Source organism: Epinephelus fuscoguttatus, linkage group LG3 (genome assembly GCF_011397635.1).
Source record: "Epinephelus fuscoguttatus linkage group LG3, E.fuscoguttatus.final_Chr_v1".
NCBI lineage: Eukaryota > Metazoa > Chordata > Actinopteri > Perciformes > Serranidae > Epinephelus > Epinephelus fuscoguttatus.
The window spans coordinates 34,838,808-34,860,694 of NC_064754.1; the positions used below are offsets into that span (position 1 = coordinate 34,838,808).

The 21,887-nt window shown below is 40.6% G+C and overlaps 2 protein-coding genes across 5 annotated transcripts; one reads left to right on the forward strand and one right to left on the reverse strand.

The window, feature by feature from the left end:
• Positions 1-226: 226 nt before the first annotated feature.
• Positions 227-21,128, reverse strand: LOC125884760 (centrosomal protein of 95 kDa-like). 2 transcript variants are annotated; one of them, XM_049569945.1, is made up of 21 exons: positions 20,939-21,128; positions 20,080-20,208; positions 19,299-19,406; positions 18,978-19,088; positions 17,688-17,808; positions 16,096-16,214; positions 14,946-15,151; positions 13,883-13,952; positions 13,555-13,622; positions 12,854-13,050; positions 12,441-12,567; positions 12,110-12,227; positions 11,807-12,012; positions 11,045-11,140; positions 9,999-10,149; positions 4,968-5,137; positions 4,756-4,830; positions 4,404-4,556; positions 3,633-3,779; positions 3,428-3,499; positions 227-2,344 (listed from the first exon to the last, which is right to left on the reverse strand). In XM_049569945.1, the coding sequence occupies exons 1-21, from the start codon at positions 21,123-21,125 to the stop codon at positions 2,168-2,170; spliced, it is 2,808 nt and encodes a 935-aa protein (XP_049425902.1). In that variant the 5' UTR covers positions 21,126-21,128; the 3' UTR covers positions 227-2,167. The 2 variants fall into 2 exon arrangements, with proteins under 2 accessions (XP_049425902.1, XP_049425894.1); XM_049569937.1 differs by having other exon boundaries at positions 14,946-15,178.
• LOC125884859 (uncharacterized) lies at positions 5,482-10,856 on the forward strand. Of its 3 annotated transcripts, none has more exons than XM_049570131.1 (4): positions 5,482-6,298; positions 8,135-8,156; positions 8,565-8,613; positions 9,293-10,856. In XM_049570131.1, exons 1-4 carry the CDS (start codon positions 6,005-6,007, stop codon positions 9,654-9,656), a joined length of 729 nt encoding a protein of 242 aa, XP_049426088.1. In that variant the 5' UTR covers positions 5,482-6,004; the 3' UTR covers positions 9,657-10,856. The 3 variants fall into 3 exon arrangements, with proteins under 3 accessions (XP_049426088.1, XP_049426085.1, XP_049426078.1); XM_049570128.1 differs by having other exon boundaries at positions 5,484-6,301; positions 9,293-10,854; XM_049570121.1 differs by lacking the exon at positions 5,482-6,298 and adding an exon at positions 6,314-7,866 and having other exon boundaries at positions 9,293-10,854.
• Positions 21,129-21,887: the final 759 nt, after the last annotated feature.

Genomic DNA, 21,887 nt, shown 5'->3' on the forward strand with positions numbered 1-21,887 from the left:
GGAAAGATGGACCGTTTTTTAAATTTCTTACTTCAAGATGTCATTCATGTTTTCCCATTGCCTTTCGTGTGCCAGCATGTAGTTCCACAACACGCAACTGTTCAAACACAGCTTGTTGTCAAAAATTTTCAAGCAATATTAAAAATTGTTTTAATGACTCATCGTATTCATTGTTAGATGTTGAGCACATCTGAACACGCATACACCTGCCATTGTAACACACCTGTATCTAGATATGCTACCTGGGTAATGTATGTTAAAGCACAGTGTAAATGCATGCCAGATGCATTATGATTGGAATGACATCACATCTGGAGGTGGTCAGTTCTCACTGCAAATGGTATCAGTATCAGTATTTTCTGAAAAAAGAAATTGCCCAGCAAGTTGAAAGGTCACCAAACTCTCCCCGCTTTCTTAGACTTTGTCCACACATACACGGGTATATTCGGAAATGTAGCTTTTTCTATGTGTTTTGGCCTTTTATCCCCACAAAAACTGTGTTTAAGGCAACTGAAAAAAAAAATGAGTCTCTCTTTAAACTCCATCCTGGCTAAAGATGTTCAGAAACTCAGTTTTTAGTGTTGACGTAGACATGGAGAAAGGAGTTTTTGGCTTGACATAACTGTGTTCACCGTTATCTCCTTTGTCACAAATGAGGTGACCTTTCGTGCTATGGTGGGCGTGACCATAATAAAGCTGGCTCTAACCTTGCTTACAAGAAGTTTTACATGTTAACACATAAATGTACAGTTACTCTTCCACTATGTTGAGGACATCAACATCTTTTGTGAGGCTTTGGGGTTACACTTATATTGACCGCTGTTGGTTTGATATGCTCTTTACAGCGCTTCAATTGTTTTATGTTTTCATTTGGACAGAGAGCCTCGCAAAATACCCCAAGTTATAGTATTTGCTGGTTAATCTTTTCTTACTAGAAATGAATTTAAACTAATGGATGTCCATCAATGGTGTTTCCTTCTATGACCTTGGACAAGTTGAGCCCACCCATCTAATTTGCATATTAAGCTCTGATCATGCTTATTAAGGTGTAAATACAGAGGTACGTGGGTGAGATGTCATCTTTAGTACAGCACAGGTATTTTTTCCTCCTCAATTTAAGAGTTGATTTGATCTTCACACCTTCAATTTGAAATCTCGGCCTTCACATTGCGTTTTTGTCATGCTATAGATGCCTTCTACAGGATCTGGTCTGTGACTTTATATCTTCGTGATACTTCTGTTTTAGTATCAGCCTTAAACCTCAATTAATATAGTAAAACAGTGACCTGCACCTCATGCAAATAACTCAAGCCTTAAAGTGTGACCCATTCTAGTTGGAGGAGATGAGGGAGCCCACACATTTGATGATGACGGGGCATTCATGTGTTCATTAGATACAATGCACAATATCAGTAGACACTGTTTTAACATTGCAACTCTTTGTATTGGTTTAAAACTACCATGTGTTTAGTTCTGGCTGAGAATTAGAAACAATCACAATGGAGCTGAGGAGAAGGAGTCACAAAAGACTGATTATCATTGCCCCTGGTGATCAGACAAGACAACACCAGGTTAATTAAAAATCAAACAGCATTAAAGTTAAAAAATAAATAATCCACTGGCATGGTTAAATCATTAAAAGAAAGACATCGCACATACACCAGGGAAAAATGGAAGTTAAAAATCATTCAGTGTGGGACATTCATACTTATTAACTTTGCATCAGTGGTCCCTATTTGGCAAGAGGAAGAACATTTTTTACTAATCGTTTGCTACAATATCAGCACGTTAAGACTGCACAGTGAGGGAGCCATTTTAAAACATTCTTAGTTATCAAGTACTAAAACCCACGGAAGAGGGGACTTGGTCCAAGGTGTCGTTAAGTTCAGGTATAGCAGCTGAGGTGAGAGGAAGAGTTAGTTAAATTAGCTAAAGCTACATTTTGTCGGAGTGTTTTCAGTTCATCAGTAATCATCAGTTCTTACAATGTGAATTTCCCCTTCTGTGCAAATCTGACGGAAGATGCCGAGGAGACTGTTCAGCCGCCAGAATGTCGTACCCTTAGTTGTGAATGGCAGAAACAAAGCCTTCTGCAGCATGTTCTTCCGATGTAAATCCATCCTTGGTTGAGTGGAGCTTAAAACAGCCCTGTGTCTCACATCCCTGCTCAGTGCAGATAGCTAGTGTTGTACTGGAAAGAAGCCATCTGGACCCGATTGCGCAGCCGCTGGACCTCCAGGTCCTGGAAATGGTCGTCCTCATCATTCTGAATGATGATCTTCTGCAGTTCACCAATCTCACGCTCCATCCTGGAACGCAGCTCTCGCTTCATCTTCAGCAGAGCCTGCAAAACAACGCGCAGGGTGAGGGTTTTTACTAAAACTGGTGAAACTGCTTTTAAGTTTTGACGAAAAAACAGATATGTTTAAGTCTGATTGAGAGTCGTGACAATGGCATAAGGTTAGATTTAAGAGCTGTGTGCATGTTCTCTGTCAGGTGGTCTGAAAAGGTAAAGGAATACTTCACCAAAAAAGGACCATTTGTATATCGGTCAGTCGTGCCCTGCTACCTTGATGCCTCCACTGAAACTGATGAAACTATTGATTAATTGGGGTTCATGTTTAACAACAGCAAAACTATATCAAAACATTAATTAGCAAACTCTCACACAACTCATTAAGTATAATCCAAGTTTCATTTGCCCAGTTGTATGATCAGTACTTCCCAAACACATGCATTTTGGCTAAAAACCCTAAGTATTGGAGTCTGGCTTCAGGAGAGCACAGATACGTTTCACTTTCAGTTTAGTTTTAAATACTAAGGTTTAAGCAAAAATGCATGAGTTAGGGAAGTACTGAGCATATGACTGGACAAATGAGACTTGGATCATACTGCACGAGTTGTGTGAGAGTTGGTAAACCGATATTTTGATATAGTTATGCTGTTGTTTAACTTGGTCCCCAATCAAATCAGTATGTTAGCCATTTTCCGTGGAGGCATGTGAGAAAAACAAAGTTCTCTTCAAAGATTCCAGGCAACACGGCATGACTGAAATACAAATGGCCATTTTGTGGGTGAAGTGTTTCTTTTAACATCTGACCCAAAAAAGTTTTCATGATTGTCTTTCCTAATCCAAAGATAGAGATAAAACAAACTTGAACAGACCCAATAGCAATTTGAAGTGTGTCTGAACGGATAGATATCCAGAAAAAGTGGTTTACCGATGTGAAGATCAATGACCAGCTTAAGTAAAACATGCCGCTTTCTAACATGAAACTGTATTCAAGTTGGTGATTTGTGGCAATTTAACTAACTGATTAAAGGCTTGTTGCATGCACACATGATCAGCAAGGTCTTTCCAGAGATTTCTAATAAAGTTTATGTTTTTAACATTTTTTGTGACAGCAATAATGAGTAAAAGCTTTACCTTTTCTTGAGCTTTTTTGCGAACCTGGATCTCCTGTCGCTCTTGTGCAAGTTTTTCAGCTAGTAGTGAAAACTAAAAGAGAGAAAGCACATTGTAGCTGACTTGGAATTTATGAGTAAATGTAAAGGCCATTTTAAAACAACACAAATTTGTATGTGTGTCTTCCTGGTTCATGTATAAATCTGTGTGTGTGTTTGTGCCCTACTTGGTCTTTGTAGTAGTTCTCCATGGACTTGATCTGGTCCTCATGTCGTCTCTGATGTTCCAGTCGCTGTTCCCTGGCATAGGCTTTCTGCTCTCTCAACCGGACTTTCTGTAGCTCCAAACCCTCCTCAAACAGCTGTCGAAACATCTATAGACACGCACAACCACACGTCACCCAAAACACTAACGCCAGATGATCGCACGGTCTGTAATTTAACATTTAACTTAGTAATAATGATCAACATCTGGTTTTATTCCTGATTCCTCTGAAATGCAGAAGATGGAGAGACTTTGTAAGACAGGGACCTAACTTGCCTCATCAATTTGGGTTTCAGAATAGATGGAGACAGAGTGCATCATACTATGAAAGTCACACCCACTAGAGGGGAAAACAATCAGCACCATAATATGCAACCATGGGCTGAAACATTTACAAAATGCCTGTAGCTAGCTAAAAACATACCACTTCAGCATGTCAAAGGATTATTGGTAACAACCTTGAGTTCACTGAGTCCTTGTAGTTTGTGGGAAACATCAAAATTGGCAAACATCTGCTGATTTCAGCTTCTAAAATATGATGATTTGCTGCTTTTCTCTGTTTTATATAATTGATTTTTTTTTCGGGTTGGCAAGCAATTTTGATTTGTTGCAATAAGCTGTGGAAAAATTTTACAATTTGTGACATCTTCAATCTTTTGACATTTTGTCTACAAAAAAATAAATGAACAGGTTTAAAATGGGGGCAAAGTTATGAATGGCTCTCACTACCCACCCTCTCCTCCTTGGTGCGTGCCCTCATTAGGCGGGCACGGTGCTGGACATGGTAGTCGTTGTGGTACTTCTTGGCACGTGCTATCTGCTGCCTCTGTTCCCTCAGTCTGTTCTGGGTCGACTTCTGCTGCTGGATACGCTCTTTGAAGTCCCTCTGGAAGATAAACATTTTTAGCTTGCAGCTGTCCAGCTTGGTGTGACAATTACTGTGTCCAGAACAGGTAGGTCAAGTCTGCCTGCATGTTGTGCTCTGAGCTGTAATCGCATTCTATACATCCTGTGTAACTTGTTGTTAAGAAGGTCACTAGATGTAAAGGGACCTAATGGATGTGTGTTTATATGTTCATGCTCACCAGACGTCTGTTGTGGTCTTGCTCTTTGCGAATGATCTCCACCAGCAGGTCGTGCTTCCTCTGAGCTTCCTCCACCTGGCAGATGAGCAGAGGTTTACATATTCATCCATTAATCCATCCACCAATTGGTACATTCCAGCTTTTAAAAGGGTAGAGCTAACAAAGTCAGTCATCCAATGCACTTGACAGACCTCGCATGGCCACAGTCCTACCTGGCTGGAGAGTTTGCTGCGACGCCTGCTATCAGAGGATGACAGGGCGTGGAGTCTGTCCACCTGCTGCATCTGCTGCTCCCACATCCGACCCAGTGTGTGGGGGGAGATGTGAAGATAAGGCCACTCCTCCAGGAGCACAGGGAGAAGCTCATTCTCCTTCACCTTCACTGGTGAGAGAGAGGGAAACACCAGTATGATTAAAACGTATTGACATCACAGACTTCTTTTTTTTGGTTGTGACAACAAAAACAATAACTTTAGTGCCAGATGTTGTCTTGGGAGGAATATCAGAAACTCTGTTTGCATATTTATAGCGGCAACTGACATTAATTTAGCTGCAGCTAGGGATGTCACCAAAGCTGTCATCTTTTTTATGGATGATCGATCAGTGTTGAAGGTAAATGTAGTCAATTGAAGCAATAAATTCCTTAGTACGTGCTGTATGGGCTGTGCTGGTAGTGCCTACATCACCCAGGGTGCATTGCACTCAAGGTTCTGACGCCCAGCCCCCAAACCATCCCCAGACGACTACAACAGGGACATGCGGTCAGAGCTGATGGAGGGCACCTTCATGAAGTCGCTGGATAGTTGGACATTTTGGCAAATTCGCCTATTGCCGTAATCTCTATAGTCATATGAGTAGGTACATTACCTTTAATTGTCAGCGCCTGCTGTTCTGATATCGGTGGGGCAGAGCTGCCTACTGCTCAGCGCACAAAATGGAGGTGAACGGTACGGCCCCCTCTCTCCCTCAACACTAATCAATTACACCATCAAATGACTCCAAAACGCTCTAGTGGACAACACATGGCTTGCGCATTCCCCACGCTATGAAATAATAATGTATAATTAAGTAACATTACGACACATGAAACAAATACTCGGAACTACTTTCTTGAGTAAACCACTGGGCGGAGTGATAGTGCGCACCTGAGACAGTGCCGTAGTTATTGCTTGCAGCCTTGCATTTGCGGTATCGTCTGCTGGACGCAGCAGAAAGTTTGAGAAAAGTTTACAGAGTGTTTTTGTAAATCATGGTTTACACATGTATTGTAAAAGACTGCGGTAACAAGCCGAAGACATGGAGCAGAGTGAAGTTTCACGTGGTACCAACCAATAATAAGGACAGGATGAAACAATGGCTATTTGTGCTGGACATCGACCCCAACACGCCTGTGGAAATGGTCCGGAAAATGTTCGTTTGCTCCAAACATTTTTTACCGGAGGACTACAGTGAAAGGATGGAGCGCAGAAGCTCAGGGATGGTTCAAACGCGTTTCTTGAGAGACACTGCCATACCATCTGTCGGCATCACAAAACGAGCAGATGTGGTAAGTGATCGTTGTGTATTTTGCTCAGCAAGCTCTCTGCTGTAACGTTACCTCCATGTTGAGTAACATTAGCCTACAACCCAAGTATGGTAAATAAGGCTAAAATGCAAATGTTGTTGTGGTTATGTTATGGATAAGTGCTTGCCCAGAGCATATAGTGAAGTGACTGGCATTACTTCTCATTGTTGGGAACAAACAGACTACTAGGGAACATTTTATGTTGTTGTTCCCTCAGGAGTTGTGGTGATTTATGAGTGTGGAGTTAGCACGTTCTCCCTGTGTTCCGGTGATTATTTTGAGGCGTACTCTCGTCCCATCCCACCAGCAACATATGCATGTAACATACAGTCACTGGCCACTTTGTTAGGTACACCTGTGTAATCTAATGCAATCCAGTAGAACAGCTATACCATGATTTTGCCCCCCAAAATTTATACATTTTCAGTTATTGTTGACATTGTCTAGAAAGTGAAATCACTCCGCCCAGCAAGTGCTGTATGTCTGCTCCACCGATCTCAGAACAGCAGGCACTGATAATTAAAGGTAATGTATCTACCCATATGACTATAGGGATTACGGCAATAGGCGAATTTGCCAAAATGTCGAACTATCCCTTTAAGTCAACCGCTGTACCCGACCTCTTTATGGGGGGCAGCGACCACGGAGAGGAGGAGTCCCGGGAGAAGGAGGTCCCAACTGAGCTAATCTCGCTAAAGCTAACGTTGGTTACATTGAGTGCACAGCTAAATTGTGTCTGTTTGCACCCATGCCATCTGTGTTTATAGCAGCGTCACCCCAAAATCTAAAATACATAGTTTCCGTCTAGCTTGTTTTGGTGTGAGCTGCTGAGTGTAGGAGCTATCCGCTGTAAAGATGTCTGCCTTCTCTCAAATACAATGCAACTAGCTGTAACTCGGCTTGTGGTGCTAAAAGGACCAGAAAAGTACATTTGGAAAAACTCAATAGCAGTGTCTGTCTCCAAAAAACATGACTCGGTTACTCAAGACAATCCGCAGACCTTGTTGTGAGCAGTTTCATGTCGGAACTATTTTCTTTCTACCGAACTACTCCTGCCAACCGTATCACCGCGCAGGAGGAAGCGTGCATCTGGGCTCGTAATAGTGCAGGATGTAAACATTAATGGCGTCCTCCTCGCTTCAGCTGCAACGGCAGCCAGTTAGCTCAGTGGTGCTAGCAGCATCAAACTATTAGTTAGAATATTAATTGTTAGTTTGGTAGCGGATGGACAAGCAAGTATGGGTCGACAATGTGCATTTCCCAACTGCAGAAATCGACAAAAAACTTGGTCTGCGGTTAGTTTTCACAAGCTACCGTTAAATGAACCGAGCCGTTACAAGCTATGGCTCCGTGCTCTAGATATAGACCCAAACACTCCGAAGAATATCCTCCGGCGTCGCTGTATATATGTGTGCAGCGACCATTTTTCGCCCGATGACTTGGTCCACTATAAAAGCAGTACCCACCCGAAGCCCACTGCCATCCCTGTCAACAGTCATACCGCGGACCCGACCGCTGGTGGAAGCGCTAACATGACCACATCACCGGTAAGCTACCTTTTGTAGCTAGATAGCTAGCATAATATTCCAACAGTCGGCGACTCACACCACGGCAGTCTAGATTTATAGGTAAGATGAAAAATGTGTATTTTTTATTTAGCGGTGGAGTGTGCTTTTAGATTGAAACATGCACACTGGATCTATAATGGTGGCCCTGAGGGACATGGAGGGGGTGTTGACTCTGTGTGTAGTAGTGTATTACTTCAAGTCATTGTCATCAACCAGGTGTCTGATGTTTGTCTGTGTCCTCTTACAGCTGCATGACACCGGGGCAGCAGGTGAGTCAGTCAATGATCCTCACTATCTATTGTGGTTTACAGGTGCATGTGGGATTAACAGATAACACTGTTGGTGCTGGTTGTTGTGGTGTGCATGGGACGGCCTTGTTGATGAAACACAGACGATCAGTACAACGCATTTTGTTGACTGGTCTTTAGATATATGGAAGAGACGGATGTGTTCATGTGCAAACAGTTGATCAATCACTCAATGTCTTGTATTGAAGTTTCTGATGTTCCTTATTCTGGTGAAGACAGTTTGTCCGGCCGTCGTTGGCTGCTGATGTAATGAAAGTTGTCCATTTGAGTCCACTTTATCATAAATTTTGTTTTCTGTGTGGTTGTAAAGATAACTCACTACTTCAACTTGACACAGTTTTGACTGACCATACTGATATTGATTCACAGACATTCAAGAAAACACACCAGAGGCGACAGGCTCTGCAACCAGGGAGAAGTAAGTCAGCAAATAACTTCGATCATCTACCCCTACTGTGCTAAGTAAACCATGTAGTTTAAATAAAGGCAGCTCTGTGATTCGGTATAGTTCTGTAGTAGAGCTTCAATATAGCCCATTCAGTTACAGTGATGCAGCTTAAAAAAAAAACAAAAAAAAACAAACATTCCTACTGAGCTGTTTACACAGCTAATGAAAATAAGTATTTCACTAATATTCCAGTTTAGATGCAGCCCTGCATATTCTGATTGACGTGCCCCTAACATGGTGTTAACCGCATCAAAATATGAAACCAGCGGCAGACATGTTTGACCATGTAAACACAGCCTCCCTCTTTCATTCCTTCGACCACCTTCTTGTAAGGGTTTGTGTTGCGATATTTGCACATATCCAAAAACCTGCTGATATCCAAGACTTTCATACTGTTTAAAAGTAGGTGTGTTTCTTCCTCCGACCAGAAATGTGGGATTTTCTTTTGGGCATGCATTTACACCCCAGCCTTGCAAACTGATGGCTAAATGGTTTGTGTGCAGTGCATTCATCAGGAATAATAGTAGAACATCACTGTGTATGTTAATGTAGTCAGTCCATCTGTAGTCACTGTTGTATGTTATACGTTTCTGCCTCTACAACCCATGTGTCATTATCATTTCTTGGCTTCCTTTCTGCCCTGTAACAGACCAGCTCTGCAGCACATTGTTGATGAGGAGGCCATCCTGCAGCTGATAAAGGACTGCCCAATGTGCGACAGAAGGTGCCGCTGTACCAAATTCACTCGTGGCCCTTACTTCATAGTCTACCAGAGCTGTTACTTTTGCAATTATCAACGCAAGTGGGCCAGCCAGCCAGAAGCTAGAGATCTAAACATTCATAAGGCACAAGTAACACCCAAGAGGAAACAGCAGCCAAAGGACAAGGCGTCTGGAAATGCCAAAGCTGCATCATCAAAGCTTGTAAAGACACGCGCTTCCTCAGTCTCAGAGTCTCAGGACCCAATAAAGACCAAAGGAGTCCCGTGTCAACTCTGTCTTGAACATGACTGACTTACATGAGTCTGAAATTGGGCATGATCACAGTTTCAGATGTGCCTTATGGAGGATCATTGTCATGCAGTTGTAGATGCTTAATGATGATGACATACAATTCTGTAAAGTTGTCTGTGGATATGAAGCTTCAGTCCAAAGTAATGATGTTTATATTGCTAATAAGGGACACATTTAGAGCACAGTAGTAGTAAGCTTGCTAGTAGGAAGAAATACTACACCAGAAATATGCTAAGATGCCATTGTGTTGTGGAAAAAGAACATTTGAATACTAATCATAATTATATTATCTAGAAATACAAAAGAAAGGTCCATGTGGAAAATATAAAAGACTTAACCTACTTGATGGAGCTTTTCTAGGGGCCTCCTGCCATCTCCGTCCTGGTGTGGTTTGTGTGGTACGTTGTGACCTATGTTGGGCCTTCGTTCCAGCTGGGGACAGTCTAGGAGCGTCAGAAACATCCCTCAGTATTGCTTCTCTGTACTGGCGCTCCTGCACACACAGACACACCAAACTGTTAGTAAAGTTTTTTTTGTTACAGTCAATGTCCATTTAATAGTTGTCTGTAAAGCAGTAGTCGTCTCCCCTTTGCCATTTTATACAACGTTTATGCCAGTTTTTGGAGGTAAATTGGTGTTTACAGATTAAAAGTTAAATTGAAAGAAAAAAGATCTTCAGTTTCCACTGGAACATATCAACAAATGAGGTTCACTTTATATTACTGCAGTTAAAGTTGATTCAGGAAATGTTATTTTTGTTGGAATGCATCCTAAAGTCTTTACCATGTTATGACGTACCGCATTTTCTATAAATACATTAAAACCTTGCATTCTGTCTAACAAATGTGCTTTCATTGACTGTATTAGTGCATCATAGACTGCACAAGCAGATATAATAAGAATGTGTTTCACTTGTTTTATGTGGAGGAGGTGTTTTATAATAGAGTGATGTAACTCATTGTGAAGTTTACTGTTTGATAATCATGAATTTCTTAATTTCTGCCTGTATAACAACTTATTTAGAGTAAAATCTGATCAATTGGTCAGTGTGTTCTTTCTCTTAAAGTGTTAGTCACTAATTTAAGGGAAGTAAATAAAACAACCATGGGCAAGCACAGAGCCAGTAGAGGCAAACAGCACAACTGAACTGTTCTTTTAAGCAGCAGCTGCAGTACAGAAATGTAACCAACAAAATAATTTCCTTGACTAATATACTGTTTAACGATTTTTTTTTTAAATCGTGATGAATATTAAATCAATATGAGAAACAATAAGTTCAACTTTAATGACTAAAATAGTGATGTGATGTAGAGACAGGAGGGGGAGGACTGTGAGTGGGATCTTATCGTACTCCTACTACACTAGACATCATACTACATCAGACTTACGGCTTCCTGAGCTTTGAGACGTGCCTTGTCTACATCTGCCCGTTTTTTGTCTTCATATCTTTTCAACTCCTCTTCATAAGCCTTATTTTCCAGATACTGAATAAGAGAGAGAGAAAGAGAGAGATGCATTTTAATTTTAAAACGTATATGACATGATGAACAGATCAAAAGCAGCAGTATATCTGAAGATATTTTTTTAAGCATAGATTTTAAATATCTGAGTAATGAAATAGCAGAAATGACTGAAAAAAGCAGGCAAATACACAAAGTCTTGATGAATCTCCTTGCTCCTGTTTAAAATTTGCAAGCCCCTGTTCAATCCAGGTTAAAAAAAAGGCAATTTGGTGAGCAAACATGATATTGGTTGGAATAATTATGTCTCAAATCAGGATACAAAATCAGACAATTAGAAATTAATTACTTCAGCTTTAAATCAAAGATGTTGTAGACTGTGAAAAACATTTAATTTTTTAAACTGTTCACATTTACAGACAGTTTTTAGACTGACTAACTTCAACTTGATTCTCTAAAATACCCTGAACTATTGCTACAATCCTCCCAGTCAGGTATCAATGTAACATTAAAATCTACTGAGCAGTCTGCAAACTAAAGCCAGTCCTGAAATCATATTCAAGTAAAATGCTGTTAATTTATTTAAAATACAAGAAAAACACTAAAAACAAATTCATGACAACTGATCTCTTATATCAGTATATTCAGACTGCATTTAAAAGGAAAGCACTAAAAATACTATGGTAATACCTTTCGATGTTTTCTGTGAGACTGTCTGTGGTGTAGCTCTCCTCGCCTCGAAGAATCCGAAACGGCAAGGTTGGTTTGTCTCCCATCATCCAGACTCAAGGCCGTGGCACCTTCCAACTGTCCCTGCATGGAGTGACGGACGCGCGGAGGGGAGGGGGACAAGGAGCGTGTCCGGTGGGGGGATTCAACGTCGGGTGTTCCTGAAACTAATAAATGTCACAATTCAACACATTCATGTTCAGTTTAGATTAGATTAGATTAATGTTGTATTGGTATGTTAAATAAGGCAAAATGCTAATTTACTCGTGTGTTGTCTCGGACTCCTGCGACACTCCATGATGCTGTCACTGTGGTGGGACTGCTTGTCCTCTTCTCTGACGTCACTGGACTCTCCACTTTCACCCAGAACTCGTTTGAGCATCTACAGAAATTACACAATGTTGCAAGTGTAAAAGAAAATGTCATAAATGCACAATTGACCATAACCACATGGACATACATTTATAAAGTAAAGAGGAGGCAACAAAGCAAACACACACACACACACACACACGCAGAAAAGATCATAATGACATTTGCCTGGATACAAAACAATCATGGCAGTATGCTGGGACCTTATGTAAAATACACACACCTGATCAAGTTCCTCGAGTCGATGGGAGAGGTTCTCAGATAAGTGATGCAGCTCCTCTTCTGCTTTCTTGTTCCTCTGTCTGCGATATGACAGAGGCTCCTCTAAATCTTCCTCCTCCAACCTGCTACTGCTCAGGGGGACAAATACCACATTACCACATTGTCTCCGCATAATGTCAGCGAGGACATTTTATTCCTTATTCTGTAGCTTCCTACTGTTCTCTGGCCATTCACATTTGGCCTATGACAAATACACTTGTACATGCAGCATCGGATATGGAAGCGCATGGATTGGGACCTTGAGACAATCACTGCCCATGGAATCGTTGTCTTGTGTAGCATAAAGGACATGTCGTTGTGCAACCCTGTATTCTACAATGACAATACATAAACCTTGAACTCCACCTGTCTTACCTGATGCCTCTCCTGTCTCTGTGGACTACCCTTCTGTCTGGTTGTCTTCGTGGATAACTCAGATCCTCCTCATTGAACTCTTCCTCCTCAGTGTCTGGTGGAGAAGGGGTTGTGACCGCCATCTCATCCTGCAGGTTGAGGAAGAGCACATCTGGCTTTGTGCGAAATAAAACCCGCCTAGGGCCCCCATTAGTCGGCTGAAATTAGACAAAAAGAGAATCAAGTTAACTCGGTTAACGTAAAGTAACGCATAAAAGAAAATAAATAAATAAAGCAACAAAAATATGCAGTATTGGTGTATCAAAAATAATTTCAGGTCCTTCTGTAGTTTTTTCTGGAAGAAGTTTAAAAGCTTTCTGCCTAGATGTCCCCAACATTTATTACATTATAAGTTATGCACAGAAAATCTGCTCATCAGTCACTTTAGAGAGACTGTAAATGAGCCACTGGCAAGAAATTCAAGTTTATTTTCCAAGTTAACATTGGACATAACTAATACTGTATGTCAATGCATGTCAGTTTATCATCCTGTGTCCTCTCTTTTTAACAGAGCAGCCAGTGTGAACACACACAGATACAAACCTGACCCTCAGCTGGGTTGTTTATAAGGGTTGCTGGAGATGACATAATACTTAAACAGTAAGTACCAAACGTGTCTGCGTGGTTAAACTGATGCAAGTGAGGGCTTGTTGCTCTCTCACCTCTATTGTCTCCCCCTCCACTTCTGTCCCGGCTCTTTGCTGACTTGACAAAGATTTCTCACTTGCAGCTGGAAAAAGAGCAAAACATGACGTCAAGACCTGAGTTACACTTCAATCTGATGGGGGGATTTTTACATATTAATAGCCATCACACTGGCATCACAGTTTAACAGTCATAATTCATTCAGCCATAACTATCAACTCAATCACGTGCTACCAGGCTTATTTAATCCCATGATCTGTGATGCAGAGTCAAAGAAATCAAACAGTTAAACCACTTGATATTTTGGTCTGAGTAAGAACAAAGGTAAAATTTTGTTTTACTTACCAGGAGACTGGATAAGAGGAGGGGACTGTAGTCCATTGGTAACTACTGTCTCAGGTACAGGTTTAGAGCTCTGTGTGAGAAAGACATGAGGCTTTCAGAACATATTGTCACTTGTGATGGGTTAAGTCACTCCAAAGAGAGAAGAGGAAAATCTGGTGGCTGTTGTTGTGTACTCAGTTACAGAATCAGGCCATAGGTTAAGCTGTTTGTGTGTGCAAGCAGCCACACAACACCGGGCACTTGTGCTTGTCACAAGAGGAGAACCTGCCATTAAGTACGCACGCTGAGGTATCAATCAGACGCCACTTAACGGTTAAAGTTATTTACTTAAAGAAGTGCTAAATATGTGTATGTCTGTGTCTGCTAGAGAAGGACAGTTGTCTTTAAAAATGACAAATTTTCTTGGATTCAATACACATTTGTTGTGTTTTCAACAAAAAATATTTTAAAAAACAATGCATCATTTTTAACAGGGTGTTGCCTTCCCTTGGTAGCAAACCTTTCTTTAAATATACAAAGATCAGGGTTTGGTTTAGGTACATTAAACAATCTAAAAAAACATTTTAAAAAAAGCTTAGGCGTAGGCTTACTCATACACAGTGAGGGTGCGGCTGGTCGTGGCTGTAGGCCAGAACAGGAGCTGACCCATAAAACAAACCCATATGTGTCTTTCAAGCAAATGGACTGTAGACATTTAAAAGACTTTCACTTTTAATTGTCCGTTAGAGGTTATGTAAGTGATTGTCAGTACGGTTTTATTACTGTGAAAAGTCTGGAAGTCTGAAGAGCAAAACACATGAGCTTATTGCTAAGTACGAAGTCCTTCTCTCTGTCATTTTCATTGAGTCAGCATACTCTTATTGCTCCTACAGAGCACTGCAATCACTAAAATAGGAAGTGCAAGTGAAAGTGTTTGTGTGTGACAGAGAGGCGGTCTTGTATTGCCTCTATAACTTTGGAGAGATAACAAAGTTTACATGTCTTTTCACTGCATGCAAATAAGAGGTAAGGTGACTCTAAAACAGTTGCAATTGAACCTCATCATAATGCATTGTAAAGCTACCTCTGTGGTGACAGGAGCGGCTTCCTCTCCTGCATTCCCCTGGCTGAGGCCAGCAGCTGTTTGGGAGTGGCTGGGTGAATGTGGCTCTGTGTCAGGTCGGTGGGGGGTGTCGCTCTGGTTGGGTGGCTGCAGGGCGATGGCTGAGGGCAGCGGTTCAGTCAGTGGAGCATCCTGAGCATCCAGAGGACCAGAGGTGGTGACTGCCTCTGAAGTTTGGGGAGGGACAGCCGGTCCTTCGAGATTACACATGAGATTTATTGAAAGAATGTCACAGTTACACGTTAAAAATATTTGATAATAGGGTGTCTTGGCAGCCAAAGGATTACTGCTAGACCTGCAATGATTAGTTGATTAATCTATTGGTCAATAAACAAAAAATTAATGGGCAACCATTTTGACAATCAAGTAGTTGTTTGAGTACGTTTTTAAGCAAAAAAAGCCAAATATTTGCTGGGTTTAGGCTTTTTAAATGTGAGGACTGGATGATTTTCTTTGTCTCACATGATAATAAACTAAATAGCTTTGGATTTTTGGGCTCTTGGTCAGATAAAACATCATTTTGGAAGACGTAATCTTGGGCTGTGGGAAATTACACAGGGAATGTTTCACTATTTCACATTTTATTGGCAAAACAAGTATTCAAGAAAATAATGGACAGATTATTTGATACAGAAAATCATTGTTCGTTGTGGCCCAAATGACAAATTGAAAGCCTTTAATTTAACAATATTAACAAATCAAAATATAAATGATACCTGAAAGCAACATGATGTGACAGCAGAAACATGACTGCTATACATCTGCTTTAAGTGGACAATGTTATGCATTGTCTGCCAAACACTGATTGTTGATACTTCATTGTATGCGAATATCTTTGTGGTTTACAGCAAAGCCACACGACCGGTTAGGTAACTACTGTATATTGTGACAACTAAACCAACAACTTTAATCAGAGCATAAAACGTATGCACCAACATTTTCAAAAAATCTTCCATTAAGGGAACGTGAATTCCTGACAAATTCTAACGTCACATTCTGGTCACAAACCATCTAGAAAAAAAAAAGCATGTATACATAAAGACAACAAGGTATATTGCCCATACACAGTTAGAGTCACTGGGCACAGATGAGCTGTGTCTGCCTGTCTTACCTTCTTGTTTGGGATTGAATGTGCGTGCCGAGACTCCCAGCCCGATGAGTTCATTAGTTGATCCCATCTCCTCAGTATTCCAGGTATGGAGGGAATGTTTACTGGAATGGACAGCGGACCTGAACAATAAGACATGACATTATTTACTTAAAATTCACACAAGTACTTTATATTAAAATGATAGACATTTACTTTAATATACTTGGTCTGACTTCATCAAACCACAACCGATGCAAACAGTGGAGTTGGCAGATTTTTTAAGCTGATGAGTAAACGGCACCAAATACATAAAAACCATTAGTCTTGTGTGTTAAAATGTGACTTTACTTTATCTAAGCCTTGTCTAAGATTGGGTCAGTCATGGTAGTGTTGCTGTTAGAAGCCATGCAGTGTATGCTTGTACACAGACACAGCATAAAGTTAAAATCTTCACAGCAGGAGCATTGATTCACTGAGTATTTACCAGCTGTTTACCTCTATTAAGACACAGACTGTATCAGTGATTCTTCTGGTACTTTCATTACAACAGTGCATACGTTTTATATTTCAATAGCTTCAAGTGTCTCCACATCATGAATGAAATAAATGTATGAATAAATACACCAGCAGTGCCACAACTTGCACCCTGCCTGAAAAGTAAAAAAAAAATCAACTGGTAATCACACTGAGCTGCACAAACATCCCTGTTTGAGTCAGTATGTTTGACATAGACCCACTAATCTCTTAATATTTACAGTAGCACTGCAAAGTTAGCTTAACAGGCTGTTGTGTCAACAGGAAGTACAGCCCGGATCTGCTCCAAAGCTGAATGACTGTTACATGCCGTGGTATTGTGTGTTGTAAACATTCTATTTTTCCACCCTAAAAAAAAAAAAAAATTCCTTTTGGAATATTTTTCATCCCAGCTTAATTTTGTTGTTACTCCCTTATCCCATGGGCCATGGGGTGTGTAATAATGACATGGTCGCAGTCATGTGGGACAAACCTGACTGTCAGCAATGTCCTGGTTTATGGGAGTGCTCAAAACAAACAGAAGAGTTATTATTCTTTTGCTATTTTGGAGAATTTTTATTAATTTTTACCATGCATTGCCCTTTCTTCATAAAAGAGCAAGCAGTGTGTAACTGTGAGGTCCCAAGTTTGAGTCAGACAAATACTTCTATGACTTATGATCCTCTCTCTCTCTCCCCATTTTAATTTCTACTGTCGATTATTAAAGAAAAGCCAAATTTCCATATGAATATTCTTTTTGAACATAATAAAAAAACATGTTAGTATGAATATGTTCACATAAAGATGTACTGTATGTATATAAATGTAGATGGTTATTAGTATTAACCTACTTAAACACAAGTTTCTAAGACTCTGATGCACTCCCTTTTCTTTTCCTTACAATGATAACCTACACTTGTTTCAAAATCACAGATGTCACACTGACTTTGCCAACTGGAGCCCACTGAGTAAAAATATCACCATGATAAAAACCTAAAAAAAACCTCCATATTGTACCTCCAATGGAACTCATATTGTGTGCAACATGTGTTGCTTAGTGTTTGCGAAGTGTGTGCAGTGCATCTAGGAGAAGCTCTTACTCTTCACTGGAAGACTCAGATGCTTCCTCCAGTTCAGTCTTCTTATGCTCTGTGTCATTGCAGCTTGTCGCCTCCTTGGCTGCACCAGGGAGGTCCTCATTGAGACTGTCATTCAGTTCCTCTGAAAAAGAAGATGACCAATAACAAACTGTAAAAACCACAACCAACAGCAAGGAAATGATTTCAACATATAATGACCTCCGTTGAATTTCAGAGAGGAACAAACACATTGACCTTTAATTAAAAAACCTGACTGACAAATGTCAGTGGTGAACTGCTCTGTAAAGTCACTGTTCAAAAACTTTAAAGACAAACCTAAAAGATTCAGCCAAAAAAAAGTGTGACAAACAACACAGGCCATCTTGGAGTTTGTAATTCAACAGCTGAATACAGCAACTAGTACGTAAACTAAGCACTACAAGCAGAAGCCCAGTTTGTCATTGTTAGACACTGAAGATGGACACCACACACTATTAACATCACCACTGTTCAGATTAATAAACATTTCAGCCGCAAACAACCACTGACAGACCACTGTTAGCTTCTATTGTACTCAATACCAATTACAGTATTGCACATCCAGGACGTTTGAATTAGTTCTTTTCACATCATTTGGAAGTGCAGGCACGGTGGTCATTAACTACTAATTGCTGTTTGGCAGCAGTGTTAGGGACGGCCCACTCACACAAAGGCATGTTCAGCTCTGCCACACGAAGAGGGCTGACTGTTCTCTATGAAGTCCTGCACCAGAAGCTGGTCTTAAACTGGGTTTAGGACACATAATGTCTAGTTCATGCTGAAGGACAGACAGGCAATCTCACCTCAACAGAGACTCTGTCAGTAAAAAAGGAGAAGTAGCAGTTTCAGGCAAACTGAGAACACCAGCTTTCATGAAAATGGCCCTCAGGTCACAGCTCTGCAAATCCATTAATGATGAGGACGGTTTTTAATATGTTTAATGTTGACACCAGTTCTGATAATCTAATGTTTTGTATATCTGGTGATATAAAATACCGTTAAGCAACTATTTTGGTGTGCACCGGTGTTAATATTCTTTAATTAACATTACCATGGCACTGACTACTGCAAGAGAAATCTTCCTGAAAATCATTTTGGAAAGTTTTGATACATTATCAAGCCTTAAAACATGTGATTAAAAATTACAAGTTACCAATCAACATGAACCACAGGCTGTCTGTTTGTAAAAATACAGTACATAAACAACTTTGTTAAAGATAGAAATGCATATTATCTGTCAAGTTAAAGAAAGTGACAAATGAATCTGCCTACCTCCATTCTGTGACTCCTCGCTTATCTCTTCCTTGAGATACTCCAGGAGGCCATCGAAGATTTCCAGGAGGTTCTTAGTGGACTCTTTGTCCCCTCTGACAACATTTTCTCCTGTGAACACACAGCCACCCTCAGCATTGCACTCAAAATTACTCATCACTGTTATTGCTAAAGAAAAATGGGCACTGTAATTATGCTTGTGTTTTCTGCATACCCCCTTCAGGAAATAAAGAAATTCTACAAAGCATACACATCAAAGTATACATGCACAGGACTTAATCGATTTTGCTGTAAAGAGTGGAAATGTTTATCATACCATACCTGTAATGTGTGAGAGACTGATCTGAAGGTAATCCAGGGACAGTGAATCAATCACAGACTGAACATTATGGACGTCATCTTCTTGACTGCATGGTGCTGCAATGTAATCTAAACACACCACACACAGACACACGTGAATTCGGCATAATACAAAAAGTGAAATGAACACAACAATATGCATTCACACATTTCCTTGAACACTTTGGCCCTTCACTTTAGCTCTTTCCTTTACCTGACAATGCAGGAAAGGGCTCAGCGACATTAACAGTCTCATGATGGCATGTTTAATGGTCTTAGGAAACATTCCTGACATACTAAGCACACTTGGGAGATCATGTTCTAAACTCAAACCTCACAGCTTGTTAACCTTCAATGTTTTGTCCTTATGCTTGGAATTTAAATGACGTTGTTAGGTGACCAAATAATGGTTATTTTTCATCATTACTTACTCTGTTGATCAATTGCTATATGAATCAATTAATCGCTTGGTCTATTGATGTCAGATGATGAAACATAAAACTGTATTCAGTGAAACTGCTTGTGTTGTCAGTAACAAATACTTCACAGTCTTCAGATATTCAGTTTATTATCGCATAAATCTAAGAAAAAAGCAAAGAGTCACAAGTGAGAAGCTGAAAACAGAATAGCTGGCAATATTGCCTGAAAAATAACCAAGGCAACGATTTGCTCATCAAAACAGTTGCCTGTTATTCTTCTGATTGACCAATCTATTGATCAACCTATTGTGTCGACATGTGGTAGATCTGCTGCTTGTTCTTACCTGGAACTTTCTCCCCCAGGATGTTTTCATACAGCGCAATGAAAACATTTGCATCACAGTCTGTCAGTTTCCTCAGCCTTAGGCTTATGTGACACTTGCTGAGTAGATCATTTGCCACATCTACCCAATCTGTAGAAAAAAAACAATGGTCTTGGTCATGTCCAGAGTAAAATCTTTAAGCAGAAGTTTGAGTTTAGCATCTGATGAAAGAGTTAAACAGAGTGCTCAATAAAGGAGACATCAGTGTACTATGTATGAAGAATGGTTTTACTCCTAGTGAGCCCATCACAGTGACATCCACTGGTTATATATTCACAAACCAGGTTCTTCCTCTGGGGGTGATCATGTTAATTCAATCGTGAATGCCCATCCGCGGCAAACTTAAGTGTAAGAGCGGGGAGTCATCTCAGTCTCATACACACACACACTAGCTACCGCTATTACAGACTGACGGTTTAGATGACAGAGCGTTACATTACGTTTACATAATATAATACCACCGGCCATGACTTTGGGTTGACAAAACAACAAGCAAACTACTGTCCAAAGTTACCTGCCCCCTTAAGTCACCTCTGACGTGTTTCACCGCAACTGTACCGGTTGAGTTAACTCAAAAGTAGCTAGCCAACGTTGCTACTTCGGTCTGTTTGCTAAGAGGAACATTGTCAGAAAACGTTAAAGTGAGAGCCCTAATCCTAAAATAAAAATATATCTCTAAAATATATACATGTTCATACAATGACAGGCTCAGTGACCCCTGGAAAGCAAGGATAACCTGGCAGCTAACGTTAGCTTCGAGTTAGCGTTACGTGTCGCTAGCTTTCTCCGGACTGGAGCTGGAGAGTCTGGGCTGCCTTACCTCTCTCTCCCTCCTGGGTGCCCATCAAACAGCTGTCGACGAGAGGCGGTTGGGGCTCAAAATGTACCGACTGGCTGGAAAAATGTCTCGTACAACCCACAGCCTCAACCCTGGCCTGAGGAGTTGGGTCAGTTTTGGTGTTTGTTGTGGGTTTCAGTAACAGGGAGAAGGAACTATCGTCTCTCATTTAAAATTGAAGTCTTGTGTGATTGGACGTTACGCTTTGTTTCCGGAAGTTCCCTTAGATGGGTGCGTACCGCCGCCTGCTGGTGGCACTGCGTATTACAGGCTTGTGCAGACACACTCAGAGGGGCCCCAATAGTATGTCTCTGCAGACCCGGAGACTGCAGATTCAGACCCGCAATTCTGGACCCGCAGTTCTAGATCCCTTGTTTTTCGTCCCCTACTGGACGGCTGTATAACTGCAACTAAATCAGCGTCTCACCCAAACACCACTGTTTGAAAGAAGTTGGACTTTTAATGCTTTATTACAATTTACAGTTTTAAAATTTTATTACACCCGAATAAAAATACCAAGATTTAATTGTTGATTTATGCCTGGGTGCTGTTCTGCATCATTATTGTTTGCTGGTTGTTCTGTATGGTTTAATCCAAGTATTTTAGTTCTTTATTTGTTAATATTCATCAGACTGCTCTGACTAGCACGCCAAAAACTTGCACTGCATTGATCAAACCCGCTACAACATATAATAGGAAGTGTCTGGTCTTGGGTGTCCAGCGCTCACTTTTTTTGTGGGAATTTGAAACAAAGGCTGTGAAATAGGCTACTGAAATGGTTTGAAATGTTTTATTGTGTGCAGTTGTTACATCACACATCAGGGAGATCTGCAGAGAAAAAAAGAAATCAAACATGTCACAAAACTGAAAACAGAAATACTTAAAAAATAAATAAATAAATACCTATCACAGTCTACACTGAAATACTTAA

Excerpts from the sequence above, each read along its gene's own strand:
- LOC125884760 (XM_049569937.1), bottom strand. The coding sequence starts at position 21,125 with ATGAGAGACGATAGTTCCTTCTCCCTGTTACTGAAACCCACAACAAAC. Across the intron at positions 10,150-11,044 it reads GTCTCAAAGCTCAGGAAGCC|GAGCGCCAGTACAGAGAAGC; the intron begins GTAAGTCTGATG and ends CTGTGTGTGCAG. Across the intron at positions 3,500-3,632 it reads AGAACTACTACAAAGACCAA|TTTTCACTACTAGCTGAAAA; the intron begins GTAGGGCACAAA and ends TCTCTCTTTTAG.
- LOC125884859 (XM_049570121.1), top strand. The coding sequence starts at position 7,558 with ATGGGTCGACAATGTGCATTTCCCAACTGCAGAAATCGACAAAAAACT. Across the intron at positions 7,867-8,134 it reads CTAACATGACCACATCACCG|CTGCATGACACCGGGGCAGC; the intron begins GTAAGCTACCTT and ends GTCCTCTTACAG. Across the intron at positions 8,157-8,564 it reads GCATGACACCGGGGCAGCAG|ACATTCAAGAAAACACACCA; the intron begins GTGAGTCAGTCA and ends ATTGATTCACAG.